General features: G+C 43.4%; 1 protein-coding gene across 3 annotated transcripts in view; it reads left to right on the forward strand.

The window, feature by feature from the left end:
* LOC143960057 (proton-coupled amino acid transporter 1-like) overlaps window positions 1-25197 on the forward strand; it is a 165234-nt gene extending 140037 nt beyond the window's left edge. For all 3 annotated transcript variants that reach the window (XM_077468335.1, XM_077468334.1, XM_077468336.1), the window contains exon 11: window positions 22643-25197. In XM_077468335.1, the coding sequence (XP_077324461.1) occupies window positions 22643-22917 (275 nt within the window). In that variant the 3' untranslated portion in view covers window positions 22918-25197. The remainder of the gene's footprint in view (window positions 1-22642) is intronic.
* The last annotated feature ends 821 nt before the right edge of the window (window positions 25198-26018 follow it).

Below are 26018 nucleotides of genomic sequence, written 5' to 3' on the forward strand. Positions count from 1 at the left end.
TTAATATTTATTAGCGCTGCACTCTCTTTCTGTTTTTTAGTTATTTGAGTTGGTGTATCTGGACTCTAGTGTCAGCTGCTTTTTTCTTAAACGCAGTTTATGATTCATTATATCTAGCACAGTGTGAATCCTTGCTGGGGTTCCTTCTATATTATTTCCAAAAGAATGTCATCCTCCTCTGAGAGTGATGCAACCGGTCAGATTGAGCCGTCAGGGGAGGCTGTTGCAGCTGCACTAGACACTTCAGTCCCTGTATATATCGCACAGGAAATTTTCTCTTCTACCATTTGTAATTTGGAAAAGAAGATTGATGCTATGATATCTCTCCATAGTGGGTCTAAACGTAGCAGATCCCCATCCAGTGCTCAGGACCCTCTTATTGAGGTGCAAGGGACAGGGGATCAGGAAGATCTTCCAAAAGATTTGGAAGATACTAATATATCCTCTTCTGAGGATCCTAATATAGAGGGAGTAGCATCACAAGACAGGTTGCTTGTGCACTCTCTTACTAAATTGGTTCGTTCAACCTTTTTTGCTGCCTGCAGCGCAGGCTCTTGATGAACCCACCTCTGGTTTGGGATCATTAAAACCTCCCCCATCTGGGGATGCTTTTTCTATTCATTCATGGCTAAAAAAGCTTATGTATTGTGAATGGGAACATCGGGATAAACAATATTATCCTCCTAAGAAATTATCCACACTTTATCCTATGGCAGAGGATTTCTATAAGAAATGGGGGGTTCCAGCAATTGATGCTGCAATTGCCTCAGTGAACAAGAGTCTCATGTGTCACGGCGGATAATGCGCTAATGTTAAAGGATCCAACAGTAAAAAGTTGGAACTTCTTTCCAAAAGCAGTATGTCTTTAGCAAGTTCAGATACTTAAGCTTCTGCCTGATCAGCAGGCCCAGCAATGGGCTGGTGTATCAGACGCACTATGTTTCACAGTAGATGCTATGAAAGATTCTATCCTTCAAGCCTCATGGCTTATGCTTGGACAAGTGCATTCTCGCAGAGTTCTGTGGCTTAAAAATTTGTCAACCGAAGCACCGTGTAAAAAACTCTTGGCCAGTTTCCCTTTTCATGGTGAACGACTATTTGGAGACGATCTGGATAAATACATCCAAAGGATCTCTAATGGGAAAAGCTCTCTTTTACCAGTAAATAAGAACATTTCTCCTTTTAAGTGTGCTTTCTCACCTGTGTCAGGGGCATCAGCCTCTAGGCAGTCTCGTCGGCCTCAACCGTCAGGTTCAAGGGGAAGACCCAAAGGGCATCACCAGGGTCAAAAGAGTTCTTGGGGCAGAAAGCCCACAAAGCAGAATGCTAAAGCCTCCTTATGAAGGGCCGCCCCCGCTCGCTCACATGGGTGGAAGGCTCCTGCAATTTTCAAAGATCTGGCAGGAACAATGTCAAGACAGATGGGTGGCTTCTTCAGTTTCTCTAGGTTACAAACTAGAGTTCAGAGAATTTCTGTCTCCTCGTTTTCTAAGATCAAATGTTCTCAGGGATACAGAGAAAAATAAGTCTCTCTTTCTAGCTCTGGATCTTCTATTATCCCAGTTGGTGATATCAGAGGTTCCCTTAGAGGAACAGGGCACAGGTTTTTATTCAAACCTTTTCACGGTTCCAAAACGGAGAGGTAAGACCCATTCTAGATCTCAAAGATCTGAATCGGCATTTAAATATCCGATCCTTTCGCATGGAGTCAATCCGATCGATTTTTTTCCTTCTTGCAAGGAGGGGAGCCTTTGGCTTCAGTTGATATCAAAGATGCATATCTCCACGTGCCACTATTTCCCGCTCACCAGAAATTTCTGCGCTTCGAAATATAAAATCATAATTTTCAGTTTGTGGCCCTGCCATTCGGTCTACCCACAGCACCATGGGTGTTCTCAAAAATTCTGGCACCTCCTTTAGCCAGATTAAGGGCTCAAGGCATAACGGTCCTAGCCTATTTAGATGATCTACTTTTAATAGATCATTCAGTCTCAGGTCTAAACCAGAGTCTTATCACAGCTGTAAACTACCTGGAATCTCTGGGTTGGCTACTCAACCTAGAAAAATCCTCCTTAAAACCATCAAGGAGATTACAGTACTTGGGGCTAGAAGAAGGTATTTTTACCCCAGACAAGAATCCGTTCAATTATAGGACTAATTAAACTTATCAAAACAAAGAAAAATCCTTCCACTCCTTCCTTACGCGCAGTTTCACTCAAGACTGCTACAAAACACCATCCTGTCGATCTGGAACAAAAATATTCCGGCTTTGGATTTTCCAATATGCTTATCCCCCGATGTACGTTAGAGCCTAAATTGGTATTTGACATCCAGCAACCTCCAAAAGGGGAAATCTTTTCTGCCAGTATCCTGGAAAGTGGTGACAAAAGATGCCAGCCTTCTAGGCTGGGGAGCAGTCCTGAAAGAAGATTCTGTCCAGGGGAGATGGTCCAAGTTAGAGAGGACCTTGCCTATCAACATTTTGGAGATTCGGGCAGTACGTCTGGCCCTAGAATCTTGTACGATCAGACTGTGGGATTGTCCTGTCAGGGTTCAATCTGACAATCACCAGGGGGGCACGAGAAGTCGCGCAGCCCAAAAAGAGGTGAATCATGTTCTAGCTTGAGCAGAACACAACATTCCTTGCCTATCTGCGATTTTCATTGCAGGAATAGAAAATTGGCAGGCAGACTACTTGAGTCGCCAACAATTATTTCCGGGGAATGGTCTCTTCAGAAATGGGGTATTCCGGACGTGGACCTGTTCGCGTCCAGATTCAACAACAAAGTCGACAACTTTGTGTCGAGAATGAGGGATCCACTAGCATGCGGAACAGACTCATTAGTCTTCCCATGGGATCAGTTTTCACTGATCTATGCGTTTCCTCCAGTTCTGTTACTTTCGCGTCTTCTCCGCAGGATCAAGCAGGAACGAAAGGAGGCGATTCTGGTGGCCCCAGCATGGCTCAGAAGATCTTGGTTTGTCGAGATCATAAAGATGGCTGTAGGAGTCCTTGTAATCAATGCTATAGTGCATGTTCACTCTATATAGGTGTTTATTAAATCTAGTCATGGCAGGTGTGGAGCTATTTGCCCCATATCTTATAGAATGTATCACAGATACCCTGATGAGCATACATTTGTTTTTCCATCTGAAGAGTGTTTGTTCCAGTCCACAAATGTAGAGGGGTTTGGAGAGGTCCAGTACATAAGGGTTCATTTTCAGGCCTCAAAAGGTGCTCTCAAACCTTCCTATTGGATATAGGATGCTAATACAAATCAACCCCCATCATAATGCAGGTAAGGAGGTCCTTGGGAAGAATAATTTGAAACTTTGCGTTGTGCGTGCTGTTAGCTGCAGGCCTGGACACATTTTTGATGTTTCTGGAAATTCTGCATCCAAAGACGTGAAGGTATTTCTCTTTCGTTCATTGACACAGCTCATTTAATTCTTGACCTTAGGGTTATCACGCCACCTTCAGGAGAGGACTAGGCAGAACATGTAAAAACAGCAAGACTGCACAGCACCGCCCAGGGGGCAGTCCCTCTAGCTATAAAACCTCACCCTGCTTCCTGCAGCTCAGTTTGTTTCTGCCTAGTGTAGAAGGACCTGGCTCCCTGAGGGGACCATTGGTCTTGGGAATTTTTTCATTTTTTTCTGCAATTTTGATCCTGTGATCTACAATCAACAGCCAGGCTGGTTGACAGGCTAGATAATATAGAGCCTTGTAGTCTCCCCAGCCTGGCCATCGAGCGTGAGCAGACCCTAGCTATGCGCTGGTTCGGCCATGATATGCCCCTTCTGCTCCAGGGGCGGCCGGTGAGCTATATGCTCCTGGGCACACATATGACCGGGCTACCGCTGTCCGTGTCACAGTGTGCTGTGGCCATCAGCCACCCCATACTGCTCAGGTGATGGGTCTGTGGTGGAATGCGTCCAGCAATCCCGACAGGAGGGGTAAGTACGGCTCTCCCTGCCTCTGTAGGATAGAGCAGCTGGGCATTCCCTGGGAGGTTGACTAGGGGGTCTCTCACACTCCCTTTCCTCTCTCCCTATTTCCTATTCCTGAATGGGCAAAGTTGTTGCACCGTGAATTGGAGAAGCAACGGTCTTCCCCGGTCTGCGTAGAACTGGCAGATCAGTTAGTGCATGGGCTTAAGTATGTCTGTGATGCGGCCCTGGATATGGTCCCCCTGCTCTCTAGAGCATCAGTATCAGCAGTGGTGCTACGGCGCCTGATTTGGCTGAAATACTGATCCGCGGACCAGGCATCTAAAAAATGCGCTGGTGGATTTGCCCTTCCATGGTGAGATGCTGTTTGGAGCTTCCCTGGATGACATTATTAAAAATGTTACCGGTGGGAAGAGCACATTGCTCCCACAGTCCAGGAAGGGTAAGGAGCCACGTCGTAGACAAGGGCCCTCTTTTTCCACTCAGAAACTGCTTTTTCGCCCACCCGGGTCAGCAGGTAAGCGTTCCCAGTCTGACAAGGCGCCTCCTGAAGGACAGAAGCGTCCCTGGTTCTGCGAGCAAAAATGTTACCGCATGAAGGTTTGCCCCCGCCCAACTCTCAGGTGGGGGATAGTCTTCGGGAGTTTGCAGCTCGGTGAGCCTCCCTACTGTCTGACCAATGGGTTTGCGAACTGGTTTCATCAGAATACAAGATAGTGTTTCTTTCTTCAAATACTACACACATCAAATACCGCCACCTAGTGTGTCAACACTGCGCCAGCAATCAACCTCCCCCCTCCCCCCAGCTGCCACTTGTATATATATAAATTAAATAATTAGAAGGTAAATATAACCACACACCTACACTGTGTTAAATCACTATCACCTTGTGGCGCTAAATAGGTAAGATCAATCCCCCCGTAAGACCCCCAAAACTATATAATGGGAGTGTACAGAGTGGATTCTCCAACCCTTATTACATACACCTCAAATAAAATAAAATAAAATAGAGTGTATATAAGCAAAATCAACAGGTCAGGTGTATAAGTAAAATATCAAATGACCTAATTCATTCAATAATTGTAAGTGCAAGAATAAACAGATGTTTTCATATCCATTTAAAATATGTGCATGTCCCTCAACAGAAAACAATATATTCAAAAAATATATATATACAATAGTGTATACCAACTCCACATGTGTTTATACCAAGCAGAAAAAACAAGTCATTTTCTTAAGTGAGACAAAACAATTTCTTAGCACAAAAAAAAAAAAAAAAAAAAAAAAAGTCCTCAATAGAAGTGTCCCAAAGTAGAGCGACAGGTAGTGATAAAAAAATCAGCACAAACTTCTTATGTGTGCTTTCTTATCAGTGTCCCCAATCGATGAAAAACTCCTTCACCACACCACCAGTGACCCCCTATGGATGGAGCACTCACCAGACAGGTTGCCTAGCACTCTCGCACCAGGCTCAACAGGCGTTTTAAATTGTTTAATTAGGAATCACAGATGTCCAGCACAGAATATCCAGAGAGTATTAATTCCTCTTTTGCAGATTCCAATATGATTATCTCCCCAAGTTCCTCAAAAAGAAAAACAAAAGCTTCCCATGGTGTAATACTATAAAACAACTTTAATAGCACACTTAAAAGCCACTCGGTAATGCACTCACATGTATAAAACTTGTAAAAAGCACTTCAAAATCACTGCAATACTTCACATCAGCAAAACTTCACTCTAAGGCATTGGTGGTTACAGTGGATACTGGTCGCAGTTAGCAGTGTCAATGATATCTCTCACCCCTCCTTTTGCTGTATGGTACCTTACAGCCAGACTCTCAATGACACTCTCTCTCCAGTTCTGTTCCTCGTGTAAGAGGCACACACACTTTCGCCTTGTTTGCAGAGTTAGATTCAGTCAATGGTTGCCAGATAGCCACGCCCCCGACATGTTTCGTCACTAGGACTTATTCATGGGACACTTAAGAAAATGACTTGTTTTTTCTGCTTGGTATAAACACATGTGGAGTTGGTATACACTATTGTATATATATATTTTTTGAATATATTGTTTTCTGTTGAGGGACATGCACATATTTTAAATGGATATGAAAACATCTGTTTATTCTTGCACTTACAATTATTGAATGAATTAGGTCATTTGATATTTTACTTATACACCTGACCTGTTGATTTTGCTTATATACACTCTATTTTATTTTATTTTATTTGAGGTGTATGTAATAAGGGTTGGAGAATCCACTCTGTACACTCCCATTATATAGTTTTGGGGGTCTTACGGGGGGATTGATCTTACCTATTTAGCGCCACAAGGTGATAGTGATTTAACACAGTGTAGGTGTGTGGTTATATTTACCTTCTAATTATTTAGTGTTTCTTTCTTGTCCACCAAATAGATTTTCTCTTATATTCACCGACTGACACAGCTCCTCTTAGCCATTGGGTTGTTACGCCACCTTTAGGAGAAGACTAAGCATAAGGTTAGGAAAAACACAGAACTTTAAGTTCCGCCCAAGGGGCGGTCCCTTAGGTAACAACCCCCCAGCCTGCCATGCAGCCTCAGTTTTATTTGGCCTAGTGAAGAAGGACCTAGGAACCCTGCAGGCCCATCGGTCCGTATTTTTTCTGCAGAAGCTTGGCTTTTTGGGCAAGACTACAGATCCTGTGATCTGCTATCAACAGCCGGCTGGGTGACAGGCTGGATACCCTTATCCTTGTAGTCTCCCCTGCCTGGCCAGCGAGCGTGTACAGACCAGTGCTACGTGCTGGGTCGGCCACAACGTACCTCTGGTCGGTGAGCTTTAATGCTCCGGGGCACACATATGACTGGGCTACTGATGTCTGCGTCACAGTCTGCCGAGGCCAGCAGCCACCCCATACTGATCAGAGAGTGGGTCTGTGATGGAATGTCTCCCAGCTCTGCAGGACTGGTAAGTACAGCTCTCCCTGCCTTGGTGGGGCTGAGCAGCTGGGCATTCCCTGGGAGGTCGATTCAGGGATCCCTCACCTCCCTCTCTTCTCTCCCTGTCCCTATCTTCCCTCTCCCCCCTCCCTGTGGGGGATGCTGCATGTGGCTGCTGAGCGGTGTGTGTGTCATGTGCAGGGGCTCTCCGGGAGGGGCTCTCACCTGGCTGGCTGTGCACTGATGTGTTTTTTTTTCCTCTCCCTGGGGTGTCTGGTGAGGCCGTGTCTGTGATGGAGGCGGTGCGTGGGCACAAAGGTGCTAAAAAGCAACCCCTGCCCCCCCCATCCTCTGGGGAGAGCTAACGCAGACTCAGGCCCTGCTGAGGCTGGTGACCCCTGCTCTGTCGTTTCAGATGATGCTGACCAGGACCATCTGGACAGTGAGGATTAGTCCCCGTCCAGGTCCGTGTGCGACAAAGCGCTTGTTGGAGCATTTATCACAGCTGTACGTGATACCCTGAAGATTCAGGAGCCAGCAGATCCCTCTGCTGATGTAGCGGTCCCTTTTGGGTCCCGTAAGCCAGCCCGTTCACCTAAGGTGTTCCCGTATTTGACTTATTTTGATAAGTTAATTTACAAGGAATGGGGTCGATCGCAACTGACCTTTTTCACCTTCTCAAAAAATTGTCGGCTCCTCCGGTCATGGACCCCCCAGTATCCAGGTTAAACAAAGTAACCACGATCCCGGTAGAGGGGACTCCTGCATTTAAGGATCCCATGGACAGGAAGGCCAAGGCAGTGGCCCGTTCCCTGTTTATGGTCGTGGGATCAACCATGCGACCAGTACTGGCATCTGCACTTGTGTCGCAGACACTTAGTGGGCAAAACTGTTGCACCGCGAATTGGGAGAACAGGCTTCTCCTGTCTGCGTGGAACTAGCAGACCAACTAGTGCAAGGCCTGAAGTACGCTTGTGACGCGGCCCTGGATACTCTCCCTCTGTTATCCAGGGCTTCAGTGTCAGCAGTGGTGCTGAGGCGCCTGATTTGGTTAAAATGCTGGTCTGCTGACCAGGCGTCCAAAAAAGCCCCGACAGATCTTCCCTTCCTTGGCGACCGGCTCGTTGGAGCCTCTTTGGATGACATTATTAAAAATGCCACAGGTGGTAAGAGTACTCTACTCCCACAGGCCAGGAAGGCTAGGGAGCCACGCCGTAGGCAAGGGCCCTCATTTTCCACTCACAAATGGCTTTTTCATCCGCCCGGAGCTTCAACCAAGCGTCCCCAGCCCGACAGGACGACTGCTGAAGGACCAAAGCGTCCCTGGAACCGCAATCCTAACAAGCCTGCGAGCTAAAGTGCTACCGCATGAAGATTTGCCCCCACCCGCAATTCGGGTGGGAGGTCGCCTTTGGGAGTTTGCAGCCCGGTGGACCTGATGTCCTCCGGCTACAAGATAGAGTTCTTCTCTTGGCCGCAAAACAGATTCTTCCCCTTCAGCATACCCGTAATCCCAGCTGGCCAGGAGGCCCTTTTGGGGGCGGTAAGGGACCTGCTGAGTCATGGGGTGATAGTACCTGTTCCGGACTCGGAATGTTTCCAGGGACTCTACTCCAACCTGTTTGTAGTCCCCAAGAAGGAAGGGGTACATCCAATCTTGGATCTAAAAGCCCTCAATTACTTTGTGAAAGTACAGAGGTTCAGAATGGAATCAGTTCACTCACTGGTCGCTGCACTCCATTAAGGGGACTCTCTGGTGTCCTTAGACATCCAGGATGCGTACCTGCACATACCCATATGCCTCCGACTTCAGAAGTTTCTGTGATTTGCAGTCGGGGAAGCCCACTACCAGTTTGTGGCTCTCCCTTTTGGTTTGGCATCAGCCCCCCAAGTCTTTACCAAGGTATTGGCTCCTGTTTTGGCGTTGCTACAGCAACGCGGGATCGTGATCCTGGGATACCTAGACGATCTCCTCCTGAGAGCATCTTCCACCTCAGAGTTAGAGGAGGATGTGGCGGTCACCATGCAGACCCCGCAGGAATTTGGGTAGCTATTGAACCTAAAGAAGTCGGTGAACGTACCGACTCATCGTTTGGAGTACCTAGGCTTACTGCTGGACTCCATGGAAGCTAGAGTGTTTCTCCCTTCAGACAATCTGCAGACTCTCAGAGCCGCAGTGAAACTGCTAATGAACTGCAAGTGGTCGTCGCTACGTTTCTGCATGCGAGTCCTGGGACTCATGGTGGCCTCCTTCGAGGCAGTACTGTATGCCCAGTTCCACACCAGAGTCCTGCAGAAGGAGATTTTGACAAAATGGGACAAATCTCCGTTGTCCCTGGATCGGCAGGTGAGCCAGTTAGTCAGGGATTCCCTGACCTGGTGGCTGAGGTCCCCGGCACTTCAGTCCGGGAAGTCGTTCCTACCTCTGAAATGGACAGTGATCACAACGGACACCAACCTATCAGGCTGGGGTGGAGTAATGGGAGTTCAGTCGACCCAGGGCCTCTGGTCGGTGGAGGAATCCAAGTTGCCGATCAATCTGCTCGAACTGAGAGTGATCAGGCTATGCCTCTCCACATGGTCGATAAGACTGCGAGGGCGTCCGATCAGGATTCAGTCAGACAACGCCACGGCTGTGGCATATGTCAATCACCAAGGAGGAACAAGAAGGTTCGGTCGACGCACGGGAGGTCACTCACATACTTCGGTGGGCAGAGCGACATGTACTGGCCATTTACATTCCCTGTCGGCCATTTACATCCCGGGAGTGGAAAACTGGCAGGCGGACTATCTGAGTCGCCAGATGCTGGACCCAGGAGAATGGGCGTTGCATCCGGAGGTGTTCAGGTTACTGTGCCTGCGGTGGGTTACACCAGACATGGATGTTCTGACCTCCCGTCTGAATCGGAAGGTGCCAAGATCCGTGTCCAGGACAAGAGATCCGTGGGCAGACGCGGCAAGATGCTCTGGTGGCTCCATGGGATCAGTACCAGCTGATCTATGCCTTTCCTCCACTGAAACTGTTACCACGTCTGCTTCTCAGAGTGGAGGCCGAGGGGATCCCAGTAATACTGATTGCCCCAGATTGGCCTCAGCTTCCCTGGTACGCAGAACTAGTGCGCCTGGTGGCAGACGCTCCCTGGCGACTGCCGTTATGAGAAGACCTTCTGTCTCAAGGTCCAATTCTCCATCCTGCTTTTACCATCGCTGGTTTTAACGGTATGGCTATTGAGAGCCAAGTGTTGAGGAAACGGGGTCTTTCGGACTCGGTGATCCCAACTATGCTAAGAGCATGGAAATCTTCTCAAGAGATATATCGTCATACCTGGAAGGCCTACATCTCCATGTGTGAGGAGAAAGGATGGCTTCCATGCTCCTTTTCTATATCCAGAGTAGACCAGAAATTGGCTTTGAGCACCATTAAAGAACAAATATCAGCCTTGGCTGTCTTTTTTTTTTTTTCAGCGACCCCAGGCATCTCACTCTCTAGTGAGCACTTTTGTTCAAGGGGTGCGGCATGTAGTTCCTCCGGTGCGTCCACCGTTACCCCCGTGGGATCTGAACCTGGTGTTATCGGCGCTGCAAAAACCGCCATTTGAAAATAACCGCTGTTTTCTTTTTCCAGAAAGTGGTCTTTCTAGTGGCCATTACATCAGCCAGGAGGGTTTCGGAACTGACGGCCTTGTCCTGCAAGTCGCCCTATCTGGTTATCCACAAGGATAAGGTGATGTTGCGTTCGCAACCTTCTTTTCTGCCGAAGGTTATCTCGGCGTTTCACATCAATGAAGACATTGTGTTACCATCTCTGTGCCCTACGCCAACACATCCTAAGGAGGTGACCCTCCATTCCCTGGACGTGGTTCGGGCTCTGAGGGTGTATTTGTCTGTAATGGCTCCCTTCCGAAAGTCAGACTCCCTTTTTGTTTCAGTAGCTGGTGCAAAGAAAGGCATGGCGGTCTCATAGGCCACCATTTCCACTTGGATCAGACAGATTGTAGTACAGGCCTACGTCTTGAAGGGGCAGGTGCCCCCCTTTCCGGTCATGGCCCACTCCACGAGGGCAATCGGAACGTCTTGGCCCTTCCCACATCAAGCGTCTGTTGCCCAAGTGTGGAAAGCGGCGACCTGGTTTTTTACAGAATTCTACAAGGTAGATGTCAGTGCATCGGCTGATGCCTGTTTTGGCCGCAAAGTTTTGCAGGCGGCTGTATAGTTGCTGTTGCATATACAATTTTTCCTTCTTTCCTGGTTTTCTGTTTTTTTGGGGAGTTTTTTTTTTGGTGTAAAAACACAGTACTGTTAATTTAATGTGCTGTTGCATTTGTTATCGCAGTTTTGGTGCGGTATGAGGGTACTGTCTCTCTGTTGAGGAGCACCCCGTTTTTGTGGTGGTTTTTCCACACTGTCGTTTTTGTGGGTAAAGTTTATACTAGTTCCCACTTGCCATGGTGGATGAAGTTTTTATGCTGTTTTCCCACCCCTCGTTTTGGCACTGCTTGGGGACGTCCAGATGGCTAAGAAAGGAGCAGTGTCAGTCGGTGACTATAAGAGAAAATAGGATTTTTTGTACTCAACGTAAAATCCTTTTCTCTGTAATTCACGACTGACACAGCACCTGCCTCTCCTATTTTTCTTTACGTTATACTGCTTGTTGATGTACTGAGGCTGCATGGCAGGCTGGGGGGTTGCTACCTAAGGGACCGCCCCTTGGGCGGAAATTAGTTCTGTGTTTTTCATAACATGTTATGCCTAGTCTTCTCCTAAAGGTGGCGTAACAACCCAATGGCTAAGAGAGGAGCTGTGTCAGTTGGTGAATTACAGAGAAAAGGATTTTACGGTGAGTACAAAAAATCCAATTTTTTTCCCTCTAGCCTACCTCTTTCTTCCGGCTTGTCGCGTAGCCCTGTCTGGGGCAGTACAGGACCTGCTGCTGTGCAGGGTTGATAGTACTTGTACCGACACTGGAAAGGTTTCAGGATGCCCGTATGCCTCAGGCATGAGAGGTTTCTGCGATTTGCAGTCAGGGAAGAGCACTACCAATTTGTGGCTCTCCCTTTTGGCCTGGCGTCAGCACCCCGAATCTTTGCCAAAGTGTTAGCTCCAATTCTGGCGCTGTTAAGGCAACGTGGGATCGCAATTGTGGGTTACCTAGCCTACCTCCTTCTGAGGGCAGCTTCCACCTCAGAATTAAGGGAGGATGTAACGATCACCATGCAGACTCTCCAGGAGTTTGGTTGGGTGCTGTCCCTAAAGAAGTCGGTGTTACCTGGAGAAACTGGGCTTACTGTTGGACTCCTCAGAAGCGAGAGTTTTTCTCCCTTTGGACAAGCTGCAGACTCTTCAAGCTGCAGCGAGAATATTAGTGAACCGCAGGTGGTCGTCGCTACGCTTCTGCATGAGAGTTCTGGGCCTCATGGTAGCCACTTTCAAAGCGGTACTGTACGCTCAATATCACACTCGAGTCCTGCAAAAGAAAATTTTGTCAAAATGGAACAAATCCCCATTATCCCTCGGATTGTCAAATTCGGGTGAGCCAGTGAGTCAAGGATTCCCTTCTCTGGCGGCTGAGGTCTCCTGCCCTTCGGTCCGGGAAATCGTTCCTTCCTTTCCATTGGACGGTGATCACAACGGACACCAGCCTAACGGGTTGGGGGTAGTTTTGGGGTGTACTGTCAGCCCAGGGCCTCTGGTCGCGGAAAGAATCCCAACTGCCGATCAATGTGCTCGAGCTTCAGACAGTGCCTCTCCACATGGTCCAGAAGGCTACAGGGGCGTCCGGTCAGGATCCAGTCGGACAACGCCACAGTGGTGGCATATGTCAACTATCAAGGAAGAACAAGGAGCTCGGCCGCAGCATGGGAGGTCGCTCACATCCTCCAGTGGGCAGAGTGGCACATGCCGGCCCTGTCGGCCATATACATTCCGGGCATAGAAAACTGGCAGGCGGACTACCCAAGTCATCAGATGCTGAACCCACAGGAATGGTCGTTGCATCCGGATGTATTCCGGCTCCTTTGCCTAAGGTGGGGCACACCAGATGTGGACCTCCTGGCCTCTGGACCCAACCTGAAGGTGCAGAGGTTTGTGTCCAGGACAAGAGACTTCTGGGCTGATGTTTCAGAGGGATCGCTGGCTCCATGGGGGTATTATTCGCTGATTTATGCCTCCCCCCAAACTTCTACCAGAGTGGAGGCCAAGGAGCTGTGTTTCTTTCAATGAACTTGAGCGAAAAGGATTATACTGCAAGTACAAAAATACAATTTTTATAGTTCTTGTACATGAAACCACACGCTTTTAGATTCAGGGCTTCAAATCTCTCCTCTACTTAGTTTACTCCACTATTAACCTTTGTAGAGGAAAAGTTATTGCACTGCTAAACAAAACACTGAAGGACAAAGGGTAAAATAAATTTCCATTTCATGTCATGTCATTTACACAATCTGATCCTCCACTATTCTACCACGCTTCACTCTCTAAAATCAGAATTTCTCTTAATCCCATAATTGAGCTGCCAGAATTGATGTGTGAATCAAATGCATGCTCTAGGAATTGGTTGCTCATAGGGTCAAACCTACACAATTTTGTATTGATTAACCACTTCAGCCCAAAGCCTCTGTTTGAGACTTGTTTACAAGCTCAAATCATTTTTTTTTTTTTTGCTAGAAAATTACTTAACCCCTAAAATTTTATATATATATAATGTATGTATTTTTTTTTTTCAGACACCCTAGAGAATAAAATGGCAATCAATGCAAAACTTTGTCACACCGTATTTGCACAGCTGTCTTCCAATCGCATTTTTTTGGTAAACAATACACTTTTTTAGTTAAAAAATAAGACAACAGTAAAGTTAGCCAAATTTTTTTTCTATACTGTAAAAGATAATGTTGCACGAGTAAATTGATACCCAACATGTCAAGCTTCAAAATTGTGCCCGCTCGTGGAATGGCGACAAACTTTGGCACTTAAAAATCTCCATTGGTGACGTTTAAAAATGTCTACAGGTTACCAGTTTTGAGTTAAAGGAGATACTAGAATTATTGCTTTAATGATCATGAAGATACCTCACGTGTGGTTTGAACATCATTTTCATATGCGGGCACGACTTAGGTATGCGTTCGCTTCTCTGATTGAGCTCAACGGGATGGGACGCTTAAAAAATGATTTTTTTTTTCTTATTTATTTGGCCTTTTATTTTTACACTGTCTTTTTAACCACTTAAGGACCGCCTCCTGCACATATATACGTCGGCAGTCGGCTGGGCACAAGCACGTACCAGTACGTTGCTCTTTAAGTGCCCAACCCGGTCCTGAGCTCCGTGACCATGGCCGTGGGACCAGCGGACCCGATCGCCGATGGTGTCCCGCGATCGGGTCACAGATCTGAAGAACGAGGAGAGGTCTGTGTAAACAAACCTCTCCCCGTGCTTCCTACTGTGGCTGTCACCGATCATCTGTTCCCAGTTATAGGGAAAGACTATCAGTGACGTCACATGCCAGGCCACTCCCCCCTACAATAAAAACTCATAACGTCATACATAACCCCTCCTCACCCCCTAGTGGTTAACTCCTTCACTGCCAGTGTCATTTACACAGGAATCAGTGCATTTATATAGCACTGATTGCTGTATAAATGACAGTGGTCCCAAAAATTTGTCAAAAATGTCCGATGTGTCCGCCATAATGTCGCAGTCGCAATAAAAATCGCTGATCGCCGCCATTACTAGTAAAAAAAAAATATTAATAAAAATGCTATAAAACTATCCCCTATTTTGTAAACGCTATAACTTTTGCACACACCAATCAATAATCGCTAATTGCAATTTCTTTTTTTTTTTTACCAAAAATATGTAGAAGACTACGTTTCGGCCTAAACTGAGGAAAATAAATGTTTTTTTATATATTTTTTGGGGATATTTATTATAGTAAAAAATATTGCATTTTTTAAAAAATTGTTGCTCTATTTTTGTTTATAGCGCAAAAAAATAAAAACCGCAGAGGGAGGGGATCAAATACCACCAAAAGAAAGCTCTATTTGTGGGGAAAAAAGGACGCCAATTTTGTTTGGGAGCCACGTGGCACGACAGCGCAATTGTCAGTTAAAACGACGCAGTGTAAAAAAGGGCTTGGTCCTTTGGCTGCAAATTGGTCCGGGGCTTAAGTGGTTAAAAAAAAAATTGGGTCACTTTTATTCCTATTACAAGGAACTTGTAATAGATAAAAATCATGACAGGACCTCTTAAATTTGAGATCTGGGGTTCAAAAAGACTTCTACACATACAAATTGATTATTTACGCTTATCAGCATACACCCTTGCTATGGCTCTTTTAAATTTTTATGGGTTAGTCATAGTCCACTGAACATATGGATTATGTCTTAAACATAGTAAATGGGACCCTGGTGCATGCAATAAGAAGGGACGTTTAGTAGGGACATTTTCTCTAGAAATGCTGTGTGCAGCGGACACAAAGGTAAGTATTTAAAGGGATTGTAAAGTCAGAAGGTTTTTTATCTTAATGCATTCTATGCATTAAGATAAAATAACCTTCTATGTGTAGCAGCCGCCCTTCAGCACCCCCTAATACTTACCTGAGCCCCATCTCTCTCCAGCGATGTCCACGAGTTCCTTGACTGTCCGGGACTCTCCTCCTGATTGGCTGAAACACAGCAGCGGCGCTGTTGGCTCCCACTGCTGTCAATCAGTCAGTTAGCCAATCAGGAGAGGGAGGTCAAACCGGGGCTTTATGTCTGAATGGACACAGTGAGCTGTGACTCGGTTGGGTACCCCTATAGCAAGCTGCTGCTGTGGGGGTACTAAAAATGAGGAAGGGGCCAGGAGAGCCAACAAGAGACCTGAGAAGAGGAGAATCCTGGCTGCTCTGTACAAAAACACCTCACAGGGCAGGTAAGTATAACATAACATGTTTGTTATTTTTATAAAAAAATAAAAAAAAAGAGACTTTACAATTACTTTAATATAGAAGGCTGCCCCCAAATAGGAAAAGTTTGTCAAAACTTTGCTGCTAAAGTTTAATCTCATGTTTTGCCTCCCCCGGTTCCTCCCTCTACTCCATCAACGTGCTAATTCATTTTTTTAAATACAATTTTCATTTGTATCTTATATTAGACCCACCGATGAAATCACATTCCCTTCATAAATGTTTTTATTACGGTTGTTAAAATAGTGGTGGAGAACTACATGGTATTTTCATACTGTTAGTGGAGCATCATTTGTTGATTTGCTCCTTTTTCTTAAAATCTAGCACAATTTTTATTATAGTATTTACTAGCAGCCATAAATTTCCCCACAGTTTCATGTATTGACTGTAATGCTGCCAATTTATTCATTAACTGATTGCAAGCAGTAGACTTTGTTTATACAGAAACGTTATTCTCCTTGGAATTGTCCCCGAGCTGGTCCAGGCAATGACCACTACCACCTCTATCCATTAGGTAGAGGCAGGATTGTTTCCTTACCAAGTGCATTACCTGCTAAGCCCACTTCACTTGATTACTTTCGTGCTCCCTGTGGGACTTTTAGATTAGGAGAATTTCATGTCAAGATCTGGTTTATTTATTCCTGTTATTTTTCTTCTGTAAGCAAAAGCAGAAAATCTCTCCAATATATAGGATTAAAGCCCAAATTTACTCTAAAGTCTATATGTGTATAAGATTGAAGCTCACTATTGTGATTTGATAAGACCTCCTTGTACCGTTTAACTCTTGGTTTTTCCCATACTGATAGAAATATGTAGGCTGCTATCACTATTCTCAACTTTTTTTTTTTCATCAATGAGTTTTTATTAAGTTCTTCAGAAACAAACAGAACATAATACAAGAAAGAAAAGAAAAGTAGGGTGGGTATCTGGACACAGGATATACAGCAGTTAAAGATGCAAGAATATGTAGTACAGACAATATAAGTACTGCTTGTTCAGTTAGTATAAGTCAAAGCAAAATTTATCGTATCAGTTAGCGATAGTAAGGTTTCAAAATAAGATGTGACCATGTATCAAGGCCCAAACCTGGTGGTCCATAACTTCCAATCTTTATCAAATTGCTTACAGGAGAATGAGTTGATTGCAATCAATCGTTCGAACGAATAGTTCCTATTTACAATGGTGACTACTTCAGAGAAGTTAAGGGCCATAGATTTCTTCCAATTGCGAAGAATTAGGTTTCGTGTGGCCAGTAAAATATGTGTTACTATAGCTCTATCCCCATGTGGAAAGGTTTCTATACCAATGTGCAGTATGGCTAGATTGGGGTTTGGGGGGAAAACGTTATTCCATAAGCTTTTCAAGCTTGGGCCACTATTCTCAACTTATAAATATGTTTTTTTCCTGGCTGTTTTGTTGATCTAATAGCTTGTAATACTTTTGAGTATCTGATATAGAACAAGCCTAGATCAAGAGTTCTGACTTCACTGGCTGGAAGCATTTCTTTGATTCTTGAATTTGGAATTGTTGAGGCCAGAGGCAGCAAGGGACCTAGTGTAAGTGGCAGCCCCCATACATCTGTGTTTTGCTCAGTTGTCAGGATTAGTACCCCATTAAAGTGGTTGTAAACCCTTTGCATATACCCAGTGACGTAACTGCCCTCAAATGATGCACAGAGATGAAACAAATCCTCCTAAATAAGTTGTACTTGTCTATCTGCAGTCTTATGCAGGTTCAAATGATATTTTTTCCATTTCTTTATTAGGGTTATTTTTTTGAGGCAAATGATATTTTTTAGCATTTCATAAGACACGTTTCATGTAGCCTACATTACAGACACATTCATTGTATTTAATGAAGCATTCAGCTTAATCAGCTAAAATTATGAGCGTGTATAGGTGAATCATATTTGTGCATAAACTTTAGGTTTGAATGTGGCCACAACGAAGGTAGCAGCTTTGTAATCCTGTGATGAAACCCTGATGTCCACCCCATGATCCATTGTGATAACTACTGTTTTTTTATTCAGCTGTATTAAGATGGGATTGCAATTGCCTTGAATAAACCTGGCAGAAAAATCAGATTTTTACAAAATTGCTGTTTTTTTTTTTTCTGGTGTTGACTGATTTTTCTTTAAAAAAAAAATCTGTATTTAAAGTGGCGTTCCAGTCAACTAACTGTAAACTTACTCTAAGCCATATACAAAGCCTAAATGTAAAAACACTTTTCGTACTATCCCTGTGTATAAACCACCTATTACTAAACTCTATATACTATAGGAAACAGCTAGCACCACTATGCATTCAACTACCTGTACAAAATGCAATAAATACAGTGCTTTGAAAAAGAATTCCACATTTTTGTCACGTTAAAACTTAAAACGTAAATGTATTTTATTGGGATTTTGTGTGATACACCAACACAAAGTGGCACATAATTGTGAAGTGGAAGAAAAATGATAAATGGTTTTCAATTTTTTTTATAAATATGTGAAAAGTGTGGCGTGCATTTGTAGTCAGCCCCCCTGAGTCAATACCTTGTAGAGCCACCTTTCTCTGTAGTTACAGCTGCAAGTCATTTTGGATATGTCTCTACCAGGTTTGCAAATCTAGAGAATGACATTTTTGCCCATTCTTCTTTGCAAAATAGCTCAAGCTCTCTCAGACTGGATGGAGAGCTTCTGTGAAGAGCAATTTTCAAGTCTTGCCACAGATTTTCAATTGGATTTAGGTCTGGACTTTGACTAGGCCATTCTAACACATGAATACGCTTTGAGCTAAACCATTTCATTTTAGCTCTGGCTGTATGTTTAGGGTTGTTGTCCTGCTGGAAGTTGAAGCTCCCCCCCAGTCTCAAGTTTTTTGCAGACTGTAACAGGTTTTCTTCTAAAATTGCCCTGTTTTTGGCTCCATCTATCTTCCCATCAACTCCGACCAGCTTCCCTGTGCCTGTGGAAGAAAAGCATTTATTAACAGTCCATAAAAAATGATTAAAGGACATTGAATGTTTGTTTTTTTTGTTTGTTTGTTTTTTAAATTTTATATATTTAAAAGAAAATATGGACTAATGTATATTTACTTATATATATATAGACGATTTTTACACTGTTTTCAGATATTTATTTATGCACTATAATTTGAATGCACTTTATTTAAAGTGGAGGGCCACCTTGAAAAACAAAAATACATTAAAATTTAGAAAAAAAAATCAGAAAAAAAAAATGAAAAACATTTTTTTTTTTACTTAACAGAAATGCCTGTTGCTAGGCACATCGTCCTAATCTGCCTCTTCCTCCTCCGCGGTGATCTTCTGTCTTCTCTCCTCTCTGTGCAGCGTTTTTCTGGGTAATGGGTCGCGCTGTGTTCTGGGAACTGTGTGTCCCAGAACACAGCGTGCCCCATTCACAAAGCGCTGCGCGACTCGCGCATGCGCATGTAGGAAACGGGCAGTGAAGCCGCAAGGCTCCACTGCCTGTTTCCCTTAGCTAAAATGGCGGCGCCGAGGGACGGGTCAGCCTCGGGCGGCCAACATCGCGGGCGCCCTGGACAGGTAAGTCTGCTTATTAAAAGTCAGCAGCTACAGTGTTTGCAGCTGCTGACTTTTCAAAAAAATTTTTATTTAAAACTGTCTCTCCTCTTTAAAGAGAGCACTGCACTTTTTTTGCATTATAGTGCATAAATAAATATTTGAAAACAATGTAAAAATTATCTATATATAATAAATATACGTGAGTATATTTATTTATTATAGATGATTTTTACCTTGTTGTCAGATATTTATTTATGCACTATAATTTGAATGCCCTTCATATACTAAGCCTAATCTATCTAGCCCTCTAAAGCCAAAATCACTGTACTTGCCTGTCCTGCAGCCGATATGGTCCGGTGACACGCTGAGCTGTCAGTGGTGGCTACAGTGTGTAGGAGTGTGCAGGAGAGGCAGCTGACAATGGAAACCCCATTATAACTCTATGAATGATGTCACTTCCCAGGCATTTCACAGTCATTGTCGGCTTTCTCCTGCACACATCATCCACTGCTGCAGACCAGTGTATATTTTAGTCATTGTCTTTTGACCATTTCAGTTTTAGTCATATATTAGTCAACTGAATTGTTTTCATTCTAGTCGTATTTTTAGTCAACTAAAATCTAATGGGTTTAGTTAAATTGTAATGCATTATTTAAGCATTTCTCTCCAATTTCCAAACTCATTATACAGTGGACATAAAAATTCTACACACCCCTGTTAAAATTTCTGTGATGTAAACAAAAAATGGGACAAAAAATAATAATTTCAGAACTTTTTCCACCTTTTTAATGTGACCAATAAACTGTAAACTTCAATTGAAAAACAAACTGAAATCTTTTAGGGGAGAGTGTAAAAAAAAATTTTTTTTAAATAATGTGGTTGCATAAGTGTGCACATCCTCTCATAACTGGGGATGTAGCTGTGTACAGAATTAAGCAATCACATCCAAACTCATTTTAAATAGGAGTCAGTACACCTCTGCCATCATTTTAAAGTGCCTTTGATTAACTCCAAATAAATTCCGGCTGTTCTAGAAGGTCTTTCCTGGCATTTCCTTAGTTGCATCTTACAGCAAAAGCCATGGTCAGCAGAGGGATCTCATTGTTAAAAGGTATCAGTCAGGAGAAGGGTACAAAAACATTTCCAAGGCATTAGATATACTATGGTACACAGTGAAGACAGTCCTCAAGTGGAGAAAATATGGCACAATAGTGACATTACCAGAACTGGACGTCCCTCCAAATTTGATGAAAAGACCAGAAGAAAACTGGTCAGGGAGGCTGCCAAGAGGCCTACAGCAACATTAAAGGACCTGCAGGAATATCTGACAATTGCCTGTATTTTTTATAGGTCTGGGCTATGGGGTAGAGTGGCCAGAAGGAAGCCCTTTCTTTTACGAAGAAAAACATCCAAGCCCTGCTAAATTTAGCAAAAACACATCTGAAGTCTTCCAAAAGCATGTGGGGGAAATGTGTTATGGTCTGATGAAACCAATAATAGAAGAAAAATCAAAAAAGCATGATTAAGTGCATTTGGAGTGTGTGAATCTACCAGCTTTCTGCCTTTTGTCAACACTTGGGATGCTCTGAATAAAAAATAATTTTGAACGAGTACGGAGTGCGGCCATTTCTTCTATTATTGACTGCATGCAGAGGAGAGTCAAGGCGGTCACCTATCCAGATCATCAGGCATTTAATTTCACCTGGAGCAGCAAGTTTTCTTGTTTGGATATTCAATGAAACCAAGGTGGAACTTTTTGGCCATAACGCAAAAAAATATGTTTGGCGCAAAAACACTGCTCATCACCAAAAGAACACCATAGCCACAATGAAGCATGGTGGTGGCAGTATCACGATTTGTAACTGTTTTTCTTCAGCTGGAACAGGGGCCTTAGTCAAGGTAGAGGGAAACCTAGACCATTCCAAATACCAGTCAATATTGGCACAAAACCTTTGGGCTTCTACTAGAAAGCTGAAAATGAAGAGGAACTTCATTTTTCAGCATGACAATGACCCAAAGCATACATCCAAATCAACAAAGAAATGGCTTTACTGGAAGAAGATTAAAGTTTTGGAATGGCCCAGCCAGAGCCCAGACCTTAACCTGATTGAAAATCTGTGGGGTGATCTGAAGAGGGCTGTACACAGGAGATGCCCTCGCAATCTGACAGATTTGGAGTGTTTTGGCAAAGAAGAATGTGAAAATATTGCCAAGTCAAGATGTGCCGTGCTTACTGGACTCCTACCGAAAAAAAATTAGTGCTGTAATAAAACCAAAAAGGTGCTTCAACAAAGTATTTGTTTTTAAGAATGTGCATACTTGTGCAACCATATTATTATTATTATTATTATTATTTTTATTTTTTTTACTTCCCTCCACCTAAAAGTTATACAGTTTTATAGGTCACATTTAAGGTTGAAAAAGTTCTGAAACTATTTATCTTTGTCTTATTTTTCTTACATCACAGCAACCTGACATTTTAACAGGAGTTTGTAGACTGTTTATATCCACTGTATAATCCTGAAGTAAAAATCTAATAGCATGTTATTATTTATGTTAAGGTTTGAACATGCACTACAGACACAGATTTAGCCGTTGTGATCTATAACCAGTGTTAAATTTGATGTAAAATTTAGATTTAGTTTTATTGATGGTCTTTTAGTATTTTAAACGTATTTTAGTAATCTGAGTTGTTTTAGTTGTATTTTAGTCTAATAAAGTGCTAATTTCGTTGACGAAAATATTTTAGTTGGCAAAATTAATACTGCTGGAGACTGTCCCGGAATGGCTGCAGAAAAGGTAAGTATTGTGATCTTTGCTTTACAAGATTAGATAAATTAGGCTTAGAATCAGGCAGAGAGTATGTTTAGTGTTGGTTAGGTTTGACTAAAACTTCACTTTAAGCTGTCAATTTATAGCCCTGCTTGATCAAATTGACTGTTTAGACTCATGGGTAGTAAACTGTTCAGGCACCCACTTTTGATCATATATTTGATACACAGTTGATGGAAGTGGTGGAAGTTACTTTATGTTTGGTCAGCTTTAGTATTTGGAGTTTTAGTATGTGGACAGCATTAGTGTACAAGCATAGTAAGTGTCACACGACTAGCAAATCTGTCCTTTTTTACAACCAGAATAAATGTAAAAATGTAAATATAAAAAATTGCAGTCAATTATCAAATGGTCATTCTACTTTAGCTTTTGGCAGATGCTGGGACATTGAAACATGAGGTGCACAAATACAGCTTTAATTAAAAAATGTGTATATTTACATGATATTAATTGATTTAATCTTTTGACAGGTGTCCTGGCAATCCTTGTTCCTCGTTTGGACATTGTGATCTCATTGGTGGGATCTGTAAGTAGCAGTGCTTTGGCTCTGATAATCCCACCTCTTCTAGAGATTGTCACATATTACTCCGAAGGTCTCAGCCGCTGGACCATAGCCAAGGACATTCTCATTAGCCTGGTGGGCATCCTGGGATTTCTGTTGGGAACCTACGTGACCTTGTGGGAGCTGCTAGCACCAGAATCTCATCCAGGTCATGTTAACGCCACTCTGTATGTGGTTCAATAAAGGCTGATATTTCCCCTCAAGATATCTGCAAGTACACAGGAAAGGTGGAAGTTGAGAGATCAAAATGTTCTTTTATAAATGTACACTCTCGCACCATCACTGTCTCATGAATGTATGCTTCTTTCAGATTTGATAACATTTTTATGTCTGTACAACTATTTAATAATAATTTGAGAGTTTTCCTTTTCTTGTCTAGCATATTAACGGAACTCTATGAACTTGCTTTATTGCAATTAGTCCCCAAATCACTGAGATGTTTATAATATTTAAAGGGGCAGTCCACCCTGATTTTTCAGTTTGAGCAGAATTTTTGTCACTGGAACCACCTACTGACTTCTAATATTTTTGAGAACTAGAGTGGAGAGCTCTACAGTGGAGCTCCCAGGCCTACCTACCTATTCTACTGTCCCTGTGCAACAAAGCTGGGAAATATTTCAGGCTGACTCCACAACTGGGGTTTCAAGATATAAAAAACAAATAATTTTGATTTGCTGCATGCTACCTATTACCACGTTATCAGATGTGATTGAAATAACACTTCTGACTTGTATTTAGTGAGCCAATCACAAAAGGAGGGAATTACATTTCTGAAGTTGTGTACAGAACCCCTCCAGGTTGCCATATTGTATTGAATTTTACCGAAAATTATATTGCTGCAGATTGAAAAGGAGGGGTAATTTTTCATAACATTCAATTATAATATAGCTTGTGTAGCAATTGTATATGCTATATATTTTTTATTTTCATTTTCCAAGAAAGTGGAGTTACCCTTTAAAGTGGGGCATTCCATAAAATAGCATAATTATTTCCCAGTGTTTATCAGTCTCCTTTGTAACAACTTTTAGTTGATGTACACTATCCAGTTACACTTCAGTGTTATGAACATCTTCTTTTTGTGAGGTTAAAGTGGACCTCCACCCTAAAGTGGAAGGTCCGCTCATCAGAACCCCCCCCCCCCTCTCCGGTGCCACAATTGGCACCTTTCAGGGGGGAGGGGGTGCAGATACCTGTATAATCCAGGTATCTGCACTCACTTCCGGGACAAGCTAGCCGCAGATCTCCCCCCCCCCCCCCGGTTGTGTTCTGGGAAACACACAGTTCCCAGGACACAACGGGGACCAGTGAAGACGCGCAGTATGGAACTGGGCAGTGAAGCCGCAACGCTTCATTTCCCAAGAAGATGAGCGATTACTCGTCATCTGCTGCCAACATCGCTGGACCCTGGGACAAGTAAGTGTCCATTTATTAAAAGTCAGCAGCTGCAGTATTTGTAGCTGCTGACTTTTAATATTTTTTTTTAAGGTGCAACTCCTCTTTAAGTGCCAATATTCTTAGTGGGTTGGTAGCTTTGATTTCAATTTTCTTATAAATTTATTTTACGTAAAGTAGATAACTTGCCAACATTAGCACTTTATACCAAAGGGAGCAGTGCAAAGAAATATACAATTCTCTCTACATTCTTAAGATGACTTTCAGTAGGAATATATAGGAAATCCACTTGGACCGGTGACAACAAAAGCCTGTTGGGTCGAAGGCGATCTCCTGCTAGGGTTATTGAGAGATGTAATTACCCTATTTGGGATTAAAGGCCATTCAACTCCAGCTTAATTTTAAAAGAAATTTTTGGGTATGGTTCCTTCTAAAACTTTTGGGGTATATTGGAATATACACTAGTGAATGTCACAGAAATGGGTGCTTTAATAAATAATTCATAGTTTTTTATTTAGACTCCTGGTGGCATTAGGCCCCCAGATAGATTTAAACACTTGTAATTTCTATATGTTCCTCTGGGTTTACATGTTATTTGAATGTCTGGCTTGCTAAACGGCAAATGTCAGCCACTTCCTGTAATACAATGCGTGATGATTGTAACTGTGTTGATGTCATCTGACAATATACATGGTGCTTATAAAAGGATGGCTTTAAAATATTGAGGCTTCGTCCACACCATACCTGCAGAAAAACTCATGGGAAAAAAAACGTGCAAATTTGATTTGCATCGAATACTTTGGTCTTGTTCACACAATGCAAAGAGGCACACATATTTACCATGAAGGCCTCTGCAAGGACATAAAGAAAAAGTTTTCTGTGTGCCCTATTCACACCATAACACTACTGTTTTTCTGCACAGGAATCTGCAACATAATTTCTCGGCAAGGACACAAAGAAAAAAATAATATTTTCTATAGTGATTAAGGCCATATCCAGCCATGTATATAAATATTGACAATAAAAAGAAGAAAAAACACCCGTGCCTGGATGCACAAGTGATGGTACTAATGTGTGCAGCTGCTGTCCTGTTATTTCCAGTAAAGGGTTAATCAATATTAATCTCAAGCAGCGCTTGCTATACCATGTAAATATGCTGATACGAGCTGCAATAAAAGTGCAAAAAAGTCTTTAGTGCTTAAAGGAGTTGTAACGGCAGAAGGTTTTTTATCTTAATGCATTAGGATAAAATACCTTCTGTGTATAGAAGCCTCCCCAGCACCCCCCAATTACTTACCTAAGCCCTTTCTCTCTCCAGCGATGTCCACGAATGTCTAAGTCCGGGACAGCCCTCCTGGTTAGCTCAGACACAACAATGGGGCCGTTGACTCCTGTGGCTGTCAATCAAAGTCAGTCAGCCAATCTGAGGAGAAAGGGGGCGGGGCCAGGTCGGGGCTCCATGTCTGAGGGGTATACACGGAGCTCTGACTCGGCTCGGGTGCTCTCAAAGAAAGCTGCTTTCTGAGGCGGCACTCAATAGGAGGGAGGGGCCAGGAGCAGCAAAGCGGGACCTGAGAAGAGGAGGATCTGGGCTGCTCTTTGCAAAACCAACTGCACAGAGGAGGTAAGTATATAACATGTTTGTTATCTTTATAAATGAGACTTTACAACCACTTTAATCCCAGGTATCCCCCTGTATATTCCACCACGTGCTGTAATGGCTACACGCCGCACTCGCCAGATGTCGGTCACTCCCTTGCCTTACAGCAAGGCGAGTCAACAAGGCTTTTAGGTCTCTAGGAACTGTGGGACAGGTCCCCCTAGAGACCTAAAAGCCTTGTAGACTCTCCTTGCTGTAAGACAAGGGAGTCACCGACATCTGGCGAGTGCGA

This window comes from Lithobates pipiens, unplaced genomic scaffold (assembly GCF_037356315.1).
Source record: "Lithobates pipiens isolate NorthernLeopardFrog02 unplaced genomic scaffold, aLitPip1_a1.2 Scaffold_8, whole genome shotgun sequence".
In the NCBI taxonomy this organism is placed as follows: domain Eukaryota; kingdom Metazoa; phylum Chordata; class Amphibia; order Anura; family Ranidae; genus Lithobates; species Lithobates pipiens.